A 20,857-nucleotide genomic window follows, 5' to 3' on the forward strand; every position below is an offset into this window, starting at 1 on the left:
CCTTGAAACTCCATTGCTGTTGTTTTTCTTTCTTTCTTTTTTCTTTTTACAGAATTTGAAAATGTATCATGTGTTCAAACTTTTATGAATTATGGACTAATTGAACTGCTCCAAAATTACTTGGAAAAAACTTGCTCGGTTGAATTCCTTTCAAACAAAAGACTGTTTATTTCTTCTCCCGTGAAATTAGAAGGTTTTATGGAGACAGCGATGCTAAGGTTATTTTGCAGTGGGCCAAATATGCAGAACCACAATGCTAACAAGGTCAGTTTTCTTGTCAGTGTACGTCTGAGTGCTTATCCTTTAAAAGATAAGAACTGGCTGTGGTAGTTTTAGTTATTTTCCCCTTGTTTACTTCACTTGATGCGCTGCAGTTGTATTCATTTTTCTGAATCTTCTGCCAACACTTGGTTGGAAAAATCCTTGGTATGTGAGTTTACAAAAATATTCTTAACCATATATTGTAAGTTACTAGCTGTGTCCAGGCTTTTGTCAGAAAAGTAAAGGTTAGTCTTGCTAATTAGCTAGCCAAAAGACAAATATTTGAAGAAGTTCTATATCCCATGCAGGCAAAGTCAGGCCCATGACAGTCCTATCCGGCCTACAAATTAATTTTAATTTGCTATTCTTATCAGCCCGTTACAGGCTGAGATGCACCACAGCATGCACTGCAACATAGTGTTCATTCTGACCCCCAACAATAATCTATGAGCCAGTGGTTATACAAAAAGAAAAAAATGCCTGTTGCAGAGTTCAAGCAAATAGGCAGTTTTAAAAAAATACCTAAAACATTTTTTTTATTTAGAATTATTTTTGAATAAGTATTCAATGCCTATTTTGCTGTTGCAGTTCTGGCATATTTTGAATACACATTGGCCTGTTCAGGTCATGGCAAAGTAAAATTTGGATTTACTGAGATTTTTAATATGGCCTTTTTAATGGTTGACTGCTGCTTTATATTAAAATCTTGTGACAGACATTAACATATATTTACCTATACTTTACATATATTGCATGTTTACAGTACCTCCCTCTTTGAAAATCCTGAGTATATTGCCACTCTTTTCATTTTCTTACAGCTGTTAGAAACCTACTGGTTTTGCTTCTGCTACTGTTCACTATCAGTGATGTTTCTAGGGCCTGGAGTGATTTTTTTTCTGGCCAAATTGGTCCCAGTTATAAAAACTTCCTAAGTATTTTAGTGGTCAATCTGAAACCTAAGGCTATCTGTCCAGCTCCTGAAGCCCTAACCAGTGGGAGGCCTTGCTTGGTTGAAGGTGACTAGATATCACGGGGTAAAAATTCCTGATTGACTAATTTCCCTGTCAATGGTTCTTTAAAGAACGATTTATTGAAAGTCTCTTAAATCTCAAATCAATGGTCAATCAGTGGCATCACACTCAAGAACATTCTTGACTGGTACCTTAATGTTTAAGAGTATAATGGGAAGAAATGAGTAGTGTCATTAATGGCCAACCATATTAAAGACCTGTAACCTTATGGTGAATATGTTGAGGTGTTATGACTAGAAATGACTTAACCCTTTAAGCTCTGGGCATATTGTTTAGTTATTAATCTTAAGATTTATTAGTTAATAACTGTGAATCATTTATTAACGTCTATTAAACTAATATGTATGTTATGTAGTTATGAGAGTGAAGAACTGAAGTGTGGGCCTTTAAGGCTTAAGATGTTATAGATAAACAAGTATTTTTAACTTCCATCTATGGCTGAGAGAGGAACAGATACGCAGACAGAAAGAGAGTGAAGGGTACAGATTACAAGATAACATCAGTAAACAGAACTAGGCAAAACCATGTTGTCATGGAATCATTCTGTATGACACCCTATTTTCAGTACTTTTATTTTTACAGCAATGGAGGCTGTTGCAATGCTCACTCCACCCTCTCTCCCACCGTCATCCTCCTCTCAGAGTTCCCCCTTTCAGCAGAGAGGCATGACTCAGCTGGGTCTGACTGTTCTCACAGTGACACTCTGCTGCTTTACCTCAGCGGGACAGTCAGCTGAAGACAGGGCCTGAAGTTTGAGATAGTTTGACAGACACTGCAAGGTCAGGGTGAGTGGTCAAAGAGTGGCCACTTGCTTTCCTTTCATTTATATTTGGTCCAGTTAAATTTAGTGCCTCTACAACATTGGCAAAGCAGGAGCAGGAAGATACCAAGACTGTTTCAGCAAAGACGGTGAAGTTAACCTCGAGAAGAGACCTCTACTGTTAAATCTATCTAATGGACATAGTCTTGAGCTGAGCATAAGCTGTGATCTGTACCTTTATCCAGGATCTGTTTTCTTTGTTCTCACCATGAGACGTGCATATCTTCTGTTTCTGGGTGAGTCGCCATCCAAATGTAATTTGTGTGGATGTGGTAGTGGTTAGTGCCACTAATGCTGAGAAGTTTTTTTTTTTTGTCATTGTGTAGTTAGTATGACACTGCCTTTCTGTTGAAAAACCTTCACAACACTGGTAGTTGCTGATGTGCATCAGTCAAAATATAAACCTAGTCTCATTTGTGTGCAGAAAACAGTTTACAATTCAGAATGTTTTGCACTGATTTTCTGAAAATTCTGTGTAATTAAATGATTAAGTTGTAAATAAAGTCATTCAGAGTGGTTTAATGTGAAACTGTCTGCTCTACACTCTTAAAAATATGGTTCTTCAAGGAGTCTTTAGTAAAGAAAATGATTATATATAGAACCATTGATACTCAAAGAACCCTCTGCATGATTAAAGTGTTCTTTACATCAAGAAAGTGTTCTTCAGATTGACAGGGAATGTGCTGTAGATGTTTTTTTACAGCACCTTTTTAAAAAAGGGCTCTATATAGCACCAAAAAGGGTTCTACTACGATTAAGATGTCAAGCTTGTAACAATAACAGAACCCTTTTTGGTGCTATATAAAACCATTTTCAAAAAGGTGCTATATCTATTTAGAACCATTTTCTTTACTAAAGAACCCTTGAAAAACCATCTTTTTTAAGTGTGCGGAGAAACAAGTCAGAATTGTTCATAGTGGTGATGATGGGAACCAGACATCTAAAGAGTTTAATGTCTCTAAAAGGTCCCTCGCAGAAAGCTAGTCCATTCAATGATCATGAATATGCTGCCTGATGCCTGAGACATTGTTTTAATAGTTTTGAGCTAAACTTTTTGCCCAAAAACAAACATTTTTTTATTCATGGTGGAGAGGCAGCAGGGTGTTGTAAGGCAAAATAGTCCCCAGAAAAAAAAAATTACCATCATTAGTTTTATATATTTGAACTTGGAAGACATGTGTAGGTTCAGTGGATAATAAATAAAAGGCTACATTTGTGTTGCACACATCGCAACATCTGGTTCCCCTCACCACCACTGTACAGACATCTGAGTTGATGAGATGAGTTTCTCAACAATTAACCAGTTCACATCAAATCTGAATGACTTTGTTTACATCTCAACCATTGAATTACACAGAAATGTGTAAAATCGGTGGAATCCCCCTTTAAATGATCACTGCCTGCACTGCAACAATCTTGAAACTAAAACTCTAAAGCAGATGTTTCTTTGGAGCCACTGTACATTTTAGTGGGGGATTCATAAGCTCCTCTGCCAACATCTGCAAATTTACAGGCGGCTTCAAAGCTGTGAAAGAATGGCAAAACTCTTTGAGAGGAAATGACAGACAGAAGGGGAAAATCTGATGTAAGTGCAGCATCAGGGCATGATTTTTTTTGTCTCGACTGATCTGTAAGTTGGAAGATGAATGAAGGGACTGGCCATGATAAACCCACAGAGAACACAGTCTGCATTCTCCCCCTAGGGTTTTCTGTTCCTTACTCAGAAAAGCACATCTGTTCTCTGGGCCCCACAGCAGAATTTTTTTTATCAAACACCCACACATCATCCCCCTAGGGGTCCTGGAAGTCCAGTGACTTCATGGAAAGATGTTTTTCTCTGGGAAATTTAGCAGAGAAGCAGTACTGAAAAGGGGGGCATCTATTGTGAGGCAAGAACCGACTGCATGTGGGAAGTTATTGTAAGACTGGAGTGTAGTGCAGAGGGGGCAACAGAGTCGCAGGAAATCAAAGGTGTGTTTATCTCTCCACACAGTACAGGATGGCAGGACCATGACGCCAAATCAGGAAGCAGTTATGTTGGGAAAAAGTCCGGAGCAGGCCTCCCTACTGACAGCTTAATAAGTTGGATGAGCCAGTTTGGAATGTGAAAGAATCAAGAACAGCACATAACCAAATTTATACAGTAATTCAATTTGACTAATTGTACATAAGGGTTTAAAGCTAAGCATTATATTTGCAGTACTGAAAAAGAACACTTTCAGTGAAAATCAGCTTATGGAGTAAAATAATAATAGCTTGGAAACATTTTTCAAAAGTTCAGAATCAATATTTTCTATATAAATGCCAATACAAACCTAAAAAGTCAGCTTTTATTTAATTTCCAGTCAAATCAGCAATAAGTTATTATTTTTTAGATGTTTCTGAGGATATTAGATGTAAGATAAAACACTTGCATAAAGAAGAGGAAAGTCAAATGAAAATAAGTTGAAAAAACAAGAGTTTCCAAAATGTGAGTTCAAAAAATGATTAAGATACAGAGAAAATAAGACTCCTAACAACTGTGCAAGACCTGGTAGACACCAAAACTGCCCCCATCAGATAAACAGCACTTAAAGCTAAATATGTGAGAGAGGATCAAGCTCCATTATTGCTTCAGATCTGAAAAATCCACAGATCTTGGATTTTTTTCGGGATTGTGTTTGGAATTGCTTGGATTATGAGAAGCAGAAAATGCAACCAGCTTTTAAGACTGAACTTTGGAGATGTGGAAAAATATACCTGCAGATTTCTTTGAGAAACGTATAGCAAGTCTCCTGAAAAGAATGGAAGCCTTAATAAAGGCACACTAAATACTAAAAAATGTCAATTATATTTAGTGGTTGAGGCTTTTGTATAATTTTCTGTTTTGTATAATTTTCTGCATTTCTATTCCTGATTCTGAAAAATAACCACCTTATTATTATTGTTATACTTATTAATGTATTTTATGGTAAATTTGCCTGGAAATTAAATAAATGAAGGTTTTGCAGAGTATTGTAAATATAAACATATAACCAATAAAAACAAACAAAAAAAAAAAACAGGATTGGAAGCATTAAAAATGGAGAAGCATTAGATGTGTCGATGATGATGAACAGAGCTGTAGATGATTCTGTGATTACTGAGAAAGCTGGTAATGCAGGACGGCTGAATTTATAATTCATTTACAACCCAGAATGCCTCATATTTGCAAAATGGTGATGAAATGTTTAGGCAAATAACTGACACAAATAAATAAATACATTGAAAGTAAAAATATAACGTAAAATATTGAAATGAAATATTGAATAAAACATTTAGACATACCATTTCATGTTTATCAGATTTAAATCTACATTGTATAAGTTATTATTGCATGTAAATAGCACAAATTATTTATATAACATGATTCCAAAATGTTTAATCTTTTGAATTGTTTGTTATTTTCACTAACTTACCATGTAACAGGTATATTCAGTACAACAAAAACTCTAGCAATAAGCTATAGACTGATCACAGGCAGCTGACCGGCAGCTTAAAGCTAAAAAGAAGGGTGTGGTGATGAAATGGACAGTACAAGCAAGATTGAATCATCATTCGTGGTTTGATGTGAGATGGTTCATTGTACAGAAAATTACAGACTCAGATTCCTCTACAGTGGTGGTGATAGGAACCAGGGGTCGCCATGACTACAACACAAATATAGCCATTTATTTACTATTCAAAAACACCAGTGAACATGTCTTGTGCTGCTTCTGACATTTGGTTCCTATCACCACCACTGTGAACAACTTTGACTTACATCAAACCACTCTGAATGATTTTGTTTATAGCCATTTTCTAAATTATGCAGAAGTTTTGAAAACTGGATGTTATTCTCTTTTTAAGCTCCATACAAGCTTAATGATATATAATTGCATGCACTCATTAAAAGAGTAGTGTATGAGTACAGTTATAATATTTTATTATCAAGTAAAATCAAAGAAGCGTCAGTGAAAAAGGCTCAAAAATTTGTGTCAAGGAAAATGATCTTCATGTTAAGGACAATAAGTGAAGCATCTGTAATTCCTGCCACTGTAATCCAATAAAACACTGTCTAGCACTTCTCCATTCTTCTGATTGTTCTTAGTCAAAGCTGCTATGTGCTGAAACTCGGTAGGTAAGAGTTGTGACGTTGCCTAGCCTCCTTCCAGCTGACTGTACAGTGCGGTCAGTCTGTGGGATGAAAAGTTGCACTGCCCTTCTTCTCATCTACTCACACTCCCGCCACAATACCCTGCCAGCTGTCTGACCTGCAGGAAGAGGTGCGAGTAAGTTCCTGATGCAGTGTGGCCAGCAGCTGGCCTGACCCCTCTGTTTTCGGCCTAGGAACAATACGAGGAAAAAAGAGGGGGGGGATAGAGTTCGTTATTTTTTGATCCTGCTCAATCTCCAATTCAGAACAAAATCCAGAAAAGATCTAATCACTCAGACAGACTCAGTGTTCGATAGATGACTTCCAGTGACCAGCAGTATGACTACAGAAGGTTAAGATGGACAAAAGCAGGACAAGACACCAAGCAATAACTTTGGGGTCAGATGTGATTTAACTTTGTGTGGACATAGTTGTTTCCACAGCGGTGCTTCTGCTGATAAGCTGATGATCTGTCAGTAAACATTAAAGGGTTTTGTTTGTTGTGTTTGTTTCATGGCTGTTCAGTCTTTTATCCTCCGTGCTTCTGTGTCTGGGAAGGTTCTGCTTCATGAAATGATGAAATCATGTTGTTTAGTGAATAATATGTGGAATCAATAAAGATCTGAATTATTTTACACAGATAGCTTTCTCATGTGAGCCTTGGTAGATAACTTCACTTTACAACCAAAAGTAAAAGTAAAGATCTTTTCTCCACAGGTCTTCTGTTATCCCTAACGACCAAAGCAGTCACTCAGAATCAGAACTGTTCAGCAGGATTTATCATTTATGGCACAAGATGTCAAGGTATGGACAAGTCCTGCTACCTTTATTACAAGAAGTCTAATTTTTTTATATTTGTCTATTTAAAATACAGAAGCACTTCTGCATTACATTTTTTGGTGTCAAACTGAATCTGATTCTGATCTTCACCTCCTGTGTTTAACTTCAATAAAAAGAGAATGTAGAGCTTAGATGTTTAATCACAGCCAAGCAAATCAAACTACAGTCAAATAACATTACTCTTACTTAAAAATACTCAAGACAGCACAACTAGTAGAAAAGAGTGCTTAAGTGTAACCTCTGTGTTATCTGTTACTTATGTCCACGGGTCATTATAACACTGGACTCTAATGTCCAGTCAACAGAATGCTCAGTCATCACATTATTCATCGTCATGCTTTTATTACTAGGTCCAAGTAGTAACGGAAGAGTGTTATACTTGTTTACTAAATTTCAATTTTCATTTCATTTACAATTATGTGCAAAAGTTTGAGCACCTCTGGGCAGAATACATATTTCGTTGCTTTTTGACATGAAGTAAAGACAGCCTCTGCTGAAAACTGTTTTGCATATTTTAATGTGCAGTTAATTTATATGTGATTAACTTAAACAGGAAAAAAAACTAAACTGTAATTCTGGTATGTGCTGGACAGGTTGTGAAGTCCCAGAACATGAATAACCTGTTAGGTCTTAACTGACTCGCTGATGACAGTTTTAGAGTGTCCTACATTATCTGACCTTGTGCTAATACTTAATAATCATGAAGCTAAGTGATGTCTACAAAGCCTGAGAAATCTATAAAAAGGACATCAAAGCGCTTACAATTTACAGTTTCCACTGCCCAAAATGTAATTACGAAATGGCAGTTAAGGGGTACTGTGCAAATCAAGGCAAAATCTGGATGACCAAGAAAACTCTCAGGTAGAACTGCTCGTATGCTGGCCAGAAAGGCAACGCAAAACCCCCATATGATAGCAAAGGACCTGTAGGATGGTTTAGCTGACATAGGAGGGATGACACACTGTTCTACTGTGCAGATTTGATTGCACAAACATGATCTGCATGGAAGAGTCATCAGAAGAAAATCTTACCTGTGACCTCATAAAAATCAACATCTGAAGTATGCAAAACAACATGCAAATAAGCTAGAGGCATTTTGGAAACAAGTGCTGTGGGCTGATGAAATTGAACTCTTTGGACAAAATCAGCATAACAGATCAGATATTTGGTGAAACAAGGAGCATCATTTGATGAAAAGAATACCTTGCCAGCTGTTAAGCTTGGGGGGTGGGGGATTAATTATGCTTTAGGGTTGTGTGGCAGCCAGTAGTAAAGGAAACACTGCAAAGGTAGATGGAAGAATGAATTCCACAAAATATCAGCAAGTCTGGAAGCAAATGTGACACAGTCAGTCAAGACACTGAAAAAGAGGCTTGTTCCTGCAACAATACATTCAATACAACATAATCCAAAACATACTTCAAAATCCACAATGAACTACTTCAAGAAGTGCAGCTGAAGCTTTTGGAATGGCTTTTACAGTCCCCTGACTTAAACATCATTGAGAATCATGCTGTGTATGCATGACTGCCCAAAAATATTACAGGACTAGAAGCATTCTGCAAGGAAGATTGGGTAAAAATTCCTAAAACAAGAAAAGGAAGACACAAAAAAGTGTTGGCAAGCTTTAACATCTGTCAAAGGGGGTGTTACTAAGTACTGATTTAGTAGGGTGTCGAAATTTTAGCACATGCCACAACCTCAATCAATATTTTTTTCTTTTATTTTTCAGTTAATCATAAATACTAACTAAGTATATTAAGGAAATAGATGTCCCTTGACATTTGCAGAAAAATGTTATTAAAAATAGTATACTGCAGAGAATGTGTTCTTTTTTTTTACTTCAAAAATCAACAAAATATGTCATTTGGCCAGAGGTGCCAATACTTTTGCATACAATTTTTAACGTAGTTCACAAGATTCTGAAGATTTTATGAGAAATAATCCACAGAAGAACAAAAATCTCAAGTTAATAAGCAGATAGCATGCAAAGTAGTGCTGGGCAAAACGGGAAAAAATATATCACCATACTTCAAGACATTTTCACAACACATGATATGAATCACAGTAGATTTTCTGAGGTTTGATAATTTGGAATAGAAAAAAGAAGAAGTGGAGCCGCATTTAGAGTTTGCTTTAATTACAATGGTTTTTATTTCAACATTTCAAAAACTGCACTGAACTAAATCCAATTAATCAAGACTAATTATGTTCCATTTACAAGGGAATATGTGTTTTTAGTGTTCTTTAAGTACTGATGTCCACAATATCCCATGAAAAGCACACTGTGATGTCATTAAGCAACAGAATGTCTTCTGCTCATGCCTGAAAATCACAGACATGATGTTGATCCACAATAACACACTCCCTCAAATGTTTTATTGCTTTTATACAATTGTTCTGCAAAAGAAAGAAAAAAAGTAAAGCAAAGAAGCCCTGAACATTGGATCAAACATGGTTTAATTTTAGCAGTTTCTTTTACCAAAAAAAGTCTTAGCCTTTTATGTTACAGAGAGGCCTGTAAAACTGTGGCACTATCAGGTTCGGGTCAGCTTTTTATTACTTGCCAGATTAACCTGAATGTCATTTGTAAATCATTTCACAGTATTCTGTTTGTTTGTGGCTAATTCCAGTTAGTTCAGTTGCAGTTGTCACAACTGCCGACCGAAAAACTCACTTAGGGGCAACAACAGTATTTGAATTTGATGTAAGCTTTCTTTAGGTCTTCAGAATCTGACCAAATGGGCAGCAGGTCAAATACCATCTTGTCGCTGTTGTTGGAACAAAGCCTCATATCTCCATTTTTGTCAATTTTCAGTTTTTGACATAATTTGAAAATGCATGCTGGCCTTTATATTGTGTGTAAATTTCATGAAGGATGGACCAAAATAAATGGCCAAAAATGACTTACATTCATTGACTTACATTGAAAGTAGTGTATGTTTTTCTTCTCCTGTAAAGTTACCATTTTGGAGATACAAGGTTTTGTTCGACAGCAGCGATATAGAAGTTAGTAGTTGTATCCATTTTCTGTGTTTGTATGTTTGTAAGTAGAAGACTATTAGTGTTAAGTGACGCCATCGGTGCGCAGTGCAATTATATGGATATTGTAAAAAAAAGTGTTGTCATCACAAATAACAGCAATATTTCTCAACCAATCAGATTTTTTTGTCAGAACAGTTGAATAATGTCACATACTTTATCACAATAACAATAAATATTGCCATACTGCCCATTTATAATGCAAAAACCTTTTTTTTCATATGTGCTCTGTATCTTTTAAAACAGATGACGATGAGTGTGAGTCTAAAGAGGCATACTGTGGCAAAAACGCACTTTGCCACAACACAATTGGTAGCTACTACTGCCAGTGTGAAAAGGGATACAAGGAACCTTCAGGAAAAGTTAATTTCACTCTGGAGAACAGCAGGGGATGCAAAGGTCAGTAATCCCACTGTACAGTGCCCTGTGCCTGAAAAAGTGCTTCAGTAGAAAAGGCTGAATCTGAATCTCTGCTCTTGTTCTTTTCACAGACATCAACGAGTGTTTAGAGATCACAGATATCTGCGGCCGCAACTCTAAGTGTAATAACGCCCCTGGCTCCTATTTCTGCACATGCAAAGACGGATTTGTTTCCAGCAACAGAGAGAAGAAATCAAATTCAAGCCAAGGTGTTACATGTGATGGTAAGACAAGATGTGTCATTTTCGTGCAGGTACTGCATAATTGACGGTTTGCAAAACTCTGACAGGTCCCACCTCTCTTAGTTACTCTTGCTACGTATGTCAAACTTTCTGCTCAGGCCGCCTGACTGCATCTGTGCTGCCGACTTAAGATTCATCAGCACAAAGAAAAATTTTAGAAGCCCACATAAACAAACATACATATTTGAGAACTCACAATATGACGACAGGCTAGTAATTTAAGAAAATAATTCTAAAAATAATGTTTTTATTCATCAAACCCAGAAAATCTTTTAGCCATACGACAATAAAGTGCCAGGTTTTAATGTCAAATAAGGAAGAAGTTTTAGCAAAGCAAGCTGCCACTTCAGATGAGCTAATGCTAAAGCTAATGCTACTCACACTGGAAGTATTTGATGCAACACTAGATGCTGACGAAGACTCGCCCCATATGCAAAAGAAATACATGTAAAATCTATGTAAATGACAAAAAAAAAAATCTGTACTTTAATATACTTTAGTGCTGAGAATACAATTTGGAATGAAACAATGTATTTGACATGTATTTCACATCTAAAAATATATCCAGGTCCATGTATTACTTTTCCATATGAGGTTGCCCTGTGAATGAGGACTTTTACAAACTTTGATCAAAATATTACAAAAGCTGGCATTGTGCAGGAGTGCAACAAAGGGCCCATATTTGACATTTTTCTTACATTTTATTTTCCCCCTCAGGTCCACATATTACACTGGGGTGGCTTTATGTACCAAAGTGTTCATAATACATTTTACCATTTCCCAGCCTCATCCAGAAAGCAGTCTAGGCTGAAATACTCCTTATAACTTTAGTGTAAATGGGAGGAGCTAAGCTGATGTAGGTGGAGTAGGCAGTGATATGTAAATTTTTTGTTTTTCATGACGTTACTGAAACCGTGAATTTAAAATGGGCTGGTTTTGCAGCTTAGTTTGCATGTATGGACTGGGGAGGACGGGACATTTTGAAATTTTAACAGTGTTTACATACTACATCAAACTCTTTCAGTTCAAAAACGTGAGGAAAAATAGATTTTGCATGACATGAGCCCTTTAATATTTAGATACAGAGATCCTAAGAAATGCAAATTGTGATGTCATTAAGCAATAGAATGCCTTCGGCTCATCCCTGCGACCAAATCAGTCATGATGTCATAACACACTGCCTCAAATGTTCCATAGCTTTTATACAACAGTTCTGCAAAATAAAGAAAAAAGTAAAGTAAAGAAGCCCTGAATATCAGATGAAACGTGCTTTATTGTTGGCAGTTCCTTCTGTTAATAAATTTGTAGCTTTGTGTGTTACAGAGAGACCCATAAAACTGTTGCAACATCAGGTCCAGATCAGCTTTTTATTACTTGCCAGATTAACCTGAACGTCATTTTGTAAAGTGTTTCACAGCTCATCTTGTGTGTTGAATTGTATTCTGTTTGTTTCTGGCTGATTCCAGTTAGTTTAGTTGTTCTGCCATCATAGCTGCCGATTAAAAAGCTCGCTTAGGGGCAACATCAGGTTCTGAATTTGATGTGGCCCTGCTGTATGTCTTCAGAATCTGACCAAACAGGCTGCAGGTCAAATATCATCCTATAGAAGTTAGTTAATGTGTTCGTTTTCTGGTTTTGTATGTTTTAAGTAGAAAATTAATAGCGTAAAGTGAGACTGTTGATGCTCAGAGGAATTCTGATATTCTGAAAAAGTACTGTCATCACAAATAACAGCACATATAAAACTTTCCTCAACCAACTACATTTTTGTCAAAACTAACTGTTGTATAAGGTGACATAATTTATCACAATAACGATAAATATTGTCATATTGCCCACTCATAATGCAAAGATGTTTTTTTCATATGCACTCTACATCTTTACAACAGATAAGAATGAGTGTGAGTCTGAAAACCCAGTCTGTGGCAAAAACACAGTTTGTCATAACACAGTTGGTAGCTACTACTGCCAGTGTGAAACAGGATACCGGGAAACTTCAGGAACGGTTAATTTCACACAGCACAACAGCAACATATGCCAAGGTCAGTAATTCCACTACACGGTGACCTGGGCTACTCATAGAAAAGGCTGAATCTGAATCTCTGCTCTTGTTCTTTTCACAGACATCAATGAGTGTTTAGAGATCCCAGATATCTGCGGCCCCAATTCTGAGTGTAATAATACCATTGGCTCCTATTTCTGCACATGCAAAGATGGATTTGCTCTCAGCAACAGAGAGAAGAAATTTAATGCAAGTCAAGGTGTTACATGTGATGGTAAGACAAGACGTGTCATTTATGTTCAGTTTTGCATAATTGACGGTTTGCAAAACTCTGACAGGTCCCACCTCTCTTAATTACCGTTGCTGCTTCCATCAAACTTTCTGCTCAGGCCGCCTGACTGCATCTGTGCTGCCGACTTAAGATTCATCAGCACAAAGAAAAATTTTAGAAGCCCACATAAACAAACATACATATTTGGGAACTCACAATATGACAATAGACTAGTAGCTTAAGAAAATAATTCTAAAAATAATGTTTTTATTCATCAAACCCAGAAAATCTTTTAGCCATACGACAATAAAGTGCCAGGTTTTCATGTCAAATAAGGAAGAAGTTTTAGCAAAGCAAGCTGCCACTTCAGATGAGCTAATGCTAAAGCTAATGCTACTCACACTGGAAGTATTTGGTGCAACACTAGATGCTGACGAAGACTCGCCCCATATGCAAAAGAAATACATATAAAATCTATGTAAATGACAATCGGTACTTTAATATACTTTAGTGCTGGGAATACAATTTGGAATGAAACAATGTATTTGACATGTATTTCACATCTAAAAATATATCCAGGTCCATGTATTACTTTTCCATATGAGGTTGCCCTGTGAATGAGGACTTTTATCCAACTTTTACAAACTTTGATCAAAATATTACAAAAGCTGGCATTGTGCAGGAGTGCAACAAAGGGCCCATATTTGACATTTTTCTTACATTTTATTTTCCCCCTCAGGTCCACATATTACACTGGGGTGGCTTTATGTACCAAAGTATTCATAATACATTTTACCATTTCCCAGCCTCATCCAGAAAGCAGTCTAGGCTGAAATACTCCTTATAACTTTAGTGTAAATGGGAGGAGCTAAGCTGATGTAGGTGGAGTAGGCAGTGATATGTAAATTATTTGTTTTTCATGACGTTACTGAAACCGTGAATTTAAAATGGGCTGGTTTTGCAGCTTAGTTTGCATGTATGGACTGGGGAGGACGGGACACTTTGAAATTTTAACAGTGTTTACATACTACATCAAACTCTTTCAGTTCAAAAACGTGAGGAAAAATAGATTTTGCATGACATGAGCCCTTTAATATTTAGATACAGAGATCCTAAGAAATGCAAATTGTGATGTCATTAAGCAATAGAATGCCTTCGGCTCATCCCTGCGACCAAATCAGTCATGATGTCATAACACACTGCCTCAAATGTTCCATAGCTTTTATACAACAGTTCTGCAAAATAAAGAAAAAAGTAAAGTAAAGACGCCCTGAATATCAGATGAAACGTGCTTTATTGTTGGCAGTTCCTTCTGTTAATAAATTTGTAGCTTTGTGTGTTACAGAGAGACCCATAAAACTGTTGCAACATCAGGTCCAGATCAGTTTTTTATTACTTGCCAGATTAACCTGAACGTCATTTTGTAAAGTGTTTCACAGCTCATCTTGTGTGTTGAATTGTATTCTGTTTGTTTCTGGCTGATTCCAGTTAGTTTAGTTGTTCTGCCATCATAGCTGCCGATTGAAAAGCTCGCTTAGGGGTAACGTCAGGTTCTGAATTTGATGTGGCCCTGCTGTATGTCTTCAGAATCTGACCAAACAGGCTGCAGGTCAAATATCATCCTATAGAAGTTAGTTAATGTGTTCGTTTTCTGGTTTTGTATGTTTTAAGTAGAAAATTAATAGCGTAAAGTGAGACTGTTGATGCTCAGAGGAATTCTGATATTCTGAAAAAGTACTGTCATCACAAATAACAGCACATATAAAACTTTCCTCAACCAATTACATTTTTGTCAAAACTAACTGTTGTATAAGGTGACATAATTTATCACAATAACGATAAATATTGCCATATTGCCCACTCATAATGCAACGACCTTTTTTCATATGCACTCTACATCTTTACAACAGATAAGAATGAGTGTGAGTCTGAAAACCCAGTCTGTGGCAAAAACACAGTTTGTCATAACACAGTTGGTAGCTACTACTGCCAGTGTGAAACAGGATACCGGGAAACTTCAGGAACAGTTAATTTCACACAGCACAACAGCAACATATGCCAAGGTCAGTAATTCCACTACACGGTGACCTGGGCTACTCATAGAAAAGGCTGAATCTGAATCTCTGCTCTTGTTCTTTTCACAGACATCAATGAGTGTTTAGAGATCCCAGATATCTGCGGCCCCAATTCTGAGTGTAATAATACCATTGGCTCCTATTTCTGCACATGCAAAGATGGATTTGCTCTCAGCAACAGAGAGAAGAAATTTAATGCAAGTCAAGGTGTTACATGTGATGGTAAGACAAGACGTGTCATTTATGTTCAGTTTTGCATAATTGACGGTTTGCAAAACTCTGACAGGTCCCACCTCTCTTAATTACCGTTGCTGCTTCCATCAAACTTTCTGCTCAGGCCGCCTGACTGCATCTGTGCTGCCGACTAAAGACTCATCAGCACAAAGAAAAATTTTAGAAGCCCACATAAACAAACATACATATTTGAGAACTCACAATATGACGATAGGCTAGTAATTTAAGAAAATAATTTTAAAAATAATGTTTTTATTCATCAAACCCAGAAAATCTTTTAGCCATACGACAATAAAGTGCCAGGTTTTCATGTCAAATAAGGAAGAAGTTTTAGCAAAGCAAGCTGCCACTTCAGATGAGCTAATGCTAAAGCTAATGCTACTCACACTGGAAGTATTTGGTGCAACACTAGATGCTGACGAAGACTCGCCCCATATGCAAAAGAAATACATGTAAAATCTATGTAAATGACAAAAAAAAAAAAAATCGGTACTTTAATATACTTTAGTGCTGGGAATACAATTTGGAATGAAACAATGTATTTGACATGTATTTCACATCTAAAAATATATCCAGGTCCATGTATTACTTTTCCATATGAGGTTGCCCTGTGAATGAGGACTTTTATCCAACTTTTACAAACTTTGAACAAAATATTACAAAAGCTGGCATTGTGCAGGAGTGCAACAAAGGGCCCATATTTGACATTTTTCTTACATTTTATTTTACCCCTGAGGTCCACATATTACACTGGGGTGGCTTTATGTACCAAAGTATTCATAATACATTTTACCATTTCCCAGCCTCATCCAGAAAGCAGTCTAGGCTGAAATACTCCTTATAACTTTAGTGTAAATGGGAGGAGCTAAGCTGATGTAGGTGGAGTAGGCAGTGATATGTAAATTATTTGTTTTTCATGACGTTACTGAAACCGTGAATTTAAAATGGGCTGGTTTTGCAGCTTAGTTTGCATGTATGGACTGGGGAGGACGGGACATTTTGAAATTTTAACAGTGTTTACATACCACATCAAACTCTTTCAGTTCAAAAACGTGAGGAAAAATAGATTTTGCATGACATGAGCCCTTTAATATTTAGATACAGAGATCCCAAGAAATGCAAATTGTGATGTCATTAAGCAATAGAATACCTTCGGCTCATCCCTGTGACCAAATCAGTCATGATGTCATAACACACTGCCTCAAATGTTCCATAGCTTTTATACAACAGTTCTGCAAAATAAAGAAAAAAGTAAAGTAAAGAAGCCCTGAACATCAGATGAAACGTGCTTTATTGTTGGCAGTTCCTTCTGTTAATAAATTTGTAGCTTTGTGTGTTACAGAGAGACCCATAAAACTGTTGCAACATCAGGTCCAGATCAGCTTTTTATTACTTGCCAGATTAACCTGAACGTCATTTTGTAAAGTGTTTCACAGCTCATCTTGTGTGTTGAATTGTATTCTGTTTGTTTCTGGCTGATTCCAGTTAGTTTAGTTGTTCTGCCATCATAGCTGCCGATTGAAAAGCTCGCTTAGGGGCAACGTCAGGTTCTGAATTTGATGTGGCCCTGCTGTATGTCTTCAGAATCTGACCAAACAGGCTGCAGGTCAAATATCATCCTATAGAAGTTAGTTAATGTGTTCGTTTTCTGGTTTTGTATGTTTTAAGTAGAAAATTAATAGCGTATAGTGAGACTGTTGATGCTCAGAGGAATTCTGATATTCTGAAAAAGTACTGTCATCACAAATAACAGCACATATAAAACTTTCCTCAACCAATTACATTTTTGTCAAAACTAACTGTTTTATAAGGTGACATAATTTATCACAATAACGATAAATATTGCCATATTGCCCACTCATAATGCAACGACCTTTTTTCATATGCACTCTACATCTTTACAACAGATAAGAATGAGTGTGAGTCTGAAAACCCAGTCTGTGGCAAAAATACAGTTTGTTACAACACAATTGGTAGCTACTACTGCCAGTGTGAAACAGGATACCAGGAAACTTCAGGGAAAGGTAACTTCACACAGTAGAACAACAACAAATCTCAAGGTCAATAATTCCATTACACAGTGGCCTGTGCCCGCACAAGTCGTTCAGTAGAAAAGGCTGAATCTGAATCTCTGCTCTTGTTCTTTTCACAGACATCAATGAGTGTTTAGAGATCACAGATATCTGTGGCCCCAAATCTGAGTGTCATAATACCATTGGCTCCTATTTCTGCACATGCAAATACGGATTTGTTCCCAGCAACAGAAGAGAGATATTTAATGCAAGTCAAGGTGTTATGTGTGATGGTGAGACAAGATGTGTCATTTTCGTGGCGCGTTTTGCCTGTTTGACTGACCATTTGCAAAACTCTGCCAGTACCAAGAACAGTCATAATTCATTTTCACTTGGCCATTTTCCAGCCTCATTTAAAAAGCAATCCAGGCTAAAAGAATAGGCATATATATATATATATATATATATATATATATAAATTATTTGTTTTTTCATGACATCAATAAAACAATTCATCCAAAACAGACTGTTTTGCCAGCTTAGTATGCATAGATCAGTGGTATCCAAACTGTAGTATGTCAAACCACTTTTGGGGTAAGTCAGAAAAATTCTGACAAAGATGGCAAACTTTTGCTGTTATAAATTGAGCAGATGATGTTACTGCAATATACGCAATCTGTGGCTCATGTTAGTGAACATTTAATTACTCGCTGTTCATTTTACAGTTGCAGACTTTCTCTCTCTCCCTCACACACACACACACACACACACACATATGTGCCCTCATATTGATGCTGCTGCATTGATCATTACAAATGAAAAAAGTTATCTTCCTCCCTTTTTTCCCTGTGTTCTCATAGGAACTCCAGATTGACTCACACCTATAATGCAGTCATCTAGAAACATTCCTAATATTATTTGTTTATTAAATGTATTTATTTATGAAATTATTTATTAATTATATTATTCATTTTAAGGTAAACAATAACAAAAATGTCTGTTATGCAATGTAAGAAAAAAGGTACTGAACAAGCAAGTAAATATACCCTCGAAGATTATATATATCAAACACAGTATATGGTCTTAGGGCTCAACTGCGTACCTTAAAAGTGACTTAGGGATACACTGCATTCACTTTTCCAGGGAAAAGGGACATATCTGTATCTTTTCTTAGGTTTTAAAATAGAAAAATAAAGTAAATACCTGGAGTCAAGATGGACAATATGATATCAATGTAACTTTGAAAAATATATGATACAAAATATATTCAAATATACACATATATATATATACACACATAAGGAGAGAGAGGACACACAACAGGAAGTGTAAAAGGGGTGAAGGACTATAAAAAGTTTGAGAACCACTGTCACAGATGCATAAACGGACTCTAGGGATCAGGGAGTGAATGGTACATTTTAAAACTTTACCACTTTAACTGAGCTAACTGTCAGCAGCTAAGTTAAGAAAAGCTAACTTAATTAGCTAATAGACCTTAAAGTTGTTCTCTGATGATATTTATTGTTAGACAGCATGTAACAATGAGTGTTGAATAAACACAGTAACCCAGTTAAAGTTTAGCTTACCTTTTAGCCAGCATAAATGTGCCTGTTAAAAGTTTTAATGCTGAGCTGTGAGCGTTAATTTTAAAATTCAAATTCAATTCAAATTTCAGCTTCAGGAATGAAATAAACACAGCACCATCCTCCAGATCAAATTTATTTGTATAGCGCCTTTTACAACTGATGTTGTCACAAAGCAGCTTCACAGAAATCCGTTTAGGACAAAGTTTCAACATGAAATGTAAATCCTCCAGGTGAGCAAGCCAGGGCGACAGTGGCAAGGAAAAACTCCCTCAGAGCTGAGGAAGAAACCTTGGGAGGAACCAAGGCTCACATGGGGGGACCCATCCTCCTCTGGTCAAACTACCTACAAAATTATTATTCTACTAATATTAATAGTAGTAGTAGTAGTAATAGTTAGGAGGTAGTAATAGTTAGGAGACTTCAGTGTAGAGTGGGCAGCCAGTCCAAGGCAGGTGGCGGTGACTGGGTTGTGACAGATGATCAGGATAGTCTGTCTGAGCTACATGTTGCCCAGTAACATTTTCTCATCTTCTAATCTTTGTGTTCTCCTAACAGATAGGAATGAATGTATGGAGTTTGACATTTGTGGACAGCATGCAAAGTGTAATAACACCATTGGTGGACACTACTGCACATGTGACCCAGGCTACAGGCTGCAGTCAGGACAGACTACCTTCAATGACAGTGGACCTTGTGAACGTAATAGTTTTTTTGCCTTTCTGCATGTTACCATTTGCAAATTATTAACAATACTATTGTATTTGCATTAATGCGGAATCAATCAGGTTGTTCTTTAGTGCTACATTACCAGCAATCAGTGTCAATCTTCAATCTGTATACAGTGCATCAGTCTATATGCATGAATACAGTTAGCTGACAAAGTAATAAAAAAAAGTAAAAGCCACCAGATTCACTGGCCCTGTTGGAAACAGATAAGTATCAACTAGTCTTGCCTATAACAAACCGGCAAAAAAAGTCTGAGACAGTCCAGACTGGAGTTTTAACACTGAAATCTGAAACAACTGAACATACAGCTGAGACTCTGCTGTTCTTTTTTTCATTCAAGATGTTTGTACGATTGATGAGTCCCTCTGTGGGGAAGGAGTCTGCAACAAGTCTGAAGATGGCCATGAATGTGTGTGCAAGGAAGGATTCACCAACTATGGCTTCAAAACAATGAAATGCACAAGTGAGTGCAGACTAAGTGTACTCAATGATGCCTAGTCCCAAACATATGCAAAAAAACCTGTTAATTTCTGTTAGTTTGTTTCATAACAACTTATACAGTCTAGATTCAAACTTGATAATCTAGAAACCAGAATGTATTTTATGATGTTTTATGTAATATTTCAAGTTTTTTGTAACAGTGAGAAGTTTTTAAATGGTAAATAATGAAATGTATTACTAACTATTATATAGAGTACAGTGCACAAGTCAGAGTCGTAGACCACCAAAACTGTCACCATCAGATAAAGCTTTAATCGTCAAGAGATAGCAGAAAATAAATCTTGCTGCAGATCTAAAATAAATCTAAGTAGCTGCTCATGATCTCAAAACAGTGAATGATGAGAGGCAGAAAATGCCACCAACTTTGGAGGTGGGGAAAAATATCTTTGCAGATCTGAAATACTGAAAATAGGTTTACTGAAATAAAAGGAAGCTGTAGTGAAGGGAAAGGGTGGACACACTAAATACTGAAAAAATATTATATTTAGCTGTTGAAGCTTTTGTGTAATTTTCTACTAAATACATTGTTTTAAAAAAAATTTCTGGTACTTGAAAATTAATAACTTGTACTTAATGGCCATTTTGAATGAAATAACTGAAGAGGGGTCTCTGACTTTTGCACAGATAAGTGATGTCGAGAT

General features: G+C 36.6%; 1 protein-coding gene across 2 annotated transcripts in view; it reads left to right on the top strand.

Annotated features, from left to right (window-relative positions):
• Positions 1-1,869: 1,869 nt before the first annotated feature.
• Positions 1,870-20,857, top strand: part of LOC118806114 (adhesion G protein-coupled receptor E5-like) — a 29,450-nt gene continuing 10,462 nt past the window's right edge. Inside the window, exons 1-10 of one of the 2 annotated variants that reach the window (XM_036567457.1) lie at positions 1,870-2,348; positions 6,983-7,069; positions 10,394-10,546; positions 10,639-10,791; positions 12,699-12,851; positions 12,933-13,085; positions 14,993-15,145; positions 15,227-15,379; positions 19,545-19,688; positions 20,056-20,178. In XM_036567457.1, coding sequence (XP_036423350.1) covers positions 2,321-2,348; positions 6,983-7,069; positions 10,394-10,546; positions 10,639-10,791; positions 12,699-12,851; positions 12,933-13,085; positions 14,993-15,145; positions 15,227-15,379; positions 19,545-19,688; positions 20,056-20,178 — 1,300 coding nt within the window. In that variant the 5' untranslated portion in view covers positions 1,870-2,320. The remainder of the gene's footprint in view (positions 2,349-6,982; positions 7,070-10,393; positions 10,547-10,638; positions 10,792-12,698; positions 12,852-12,932; positions 13,086-14,992; positions 15,146-15,226; positions 15,380-19,544; positions 19,689-20,055; positions 20,179-20,857) is intronic. The other variant, XM_036567458.1, reaches the window with a different exon arrangement.

Source organism: Colossoma macropomum, unplaced genomic scaffold (assembly GCF_904425465.1).
Source record: "Colossoma macropomum unplaced genomic scaffold, Colossoma_macropomum, whole genome shotgun sequence".
NCBI classification, from domain to species: Eukaryota; Metazoa; Chordata; class Actinopteri; order Characiformes; family Serrasalmidae; genus Colossoma; species Colossoma macropomum.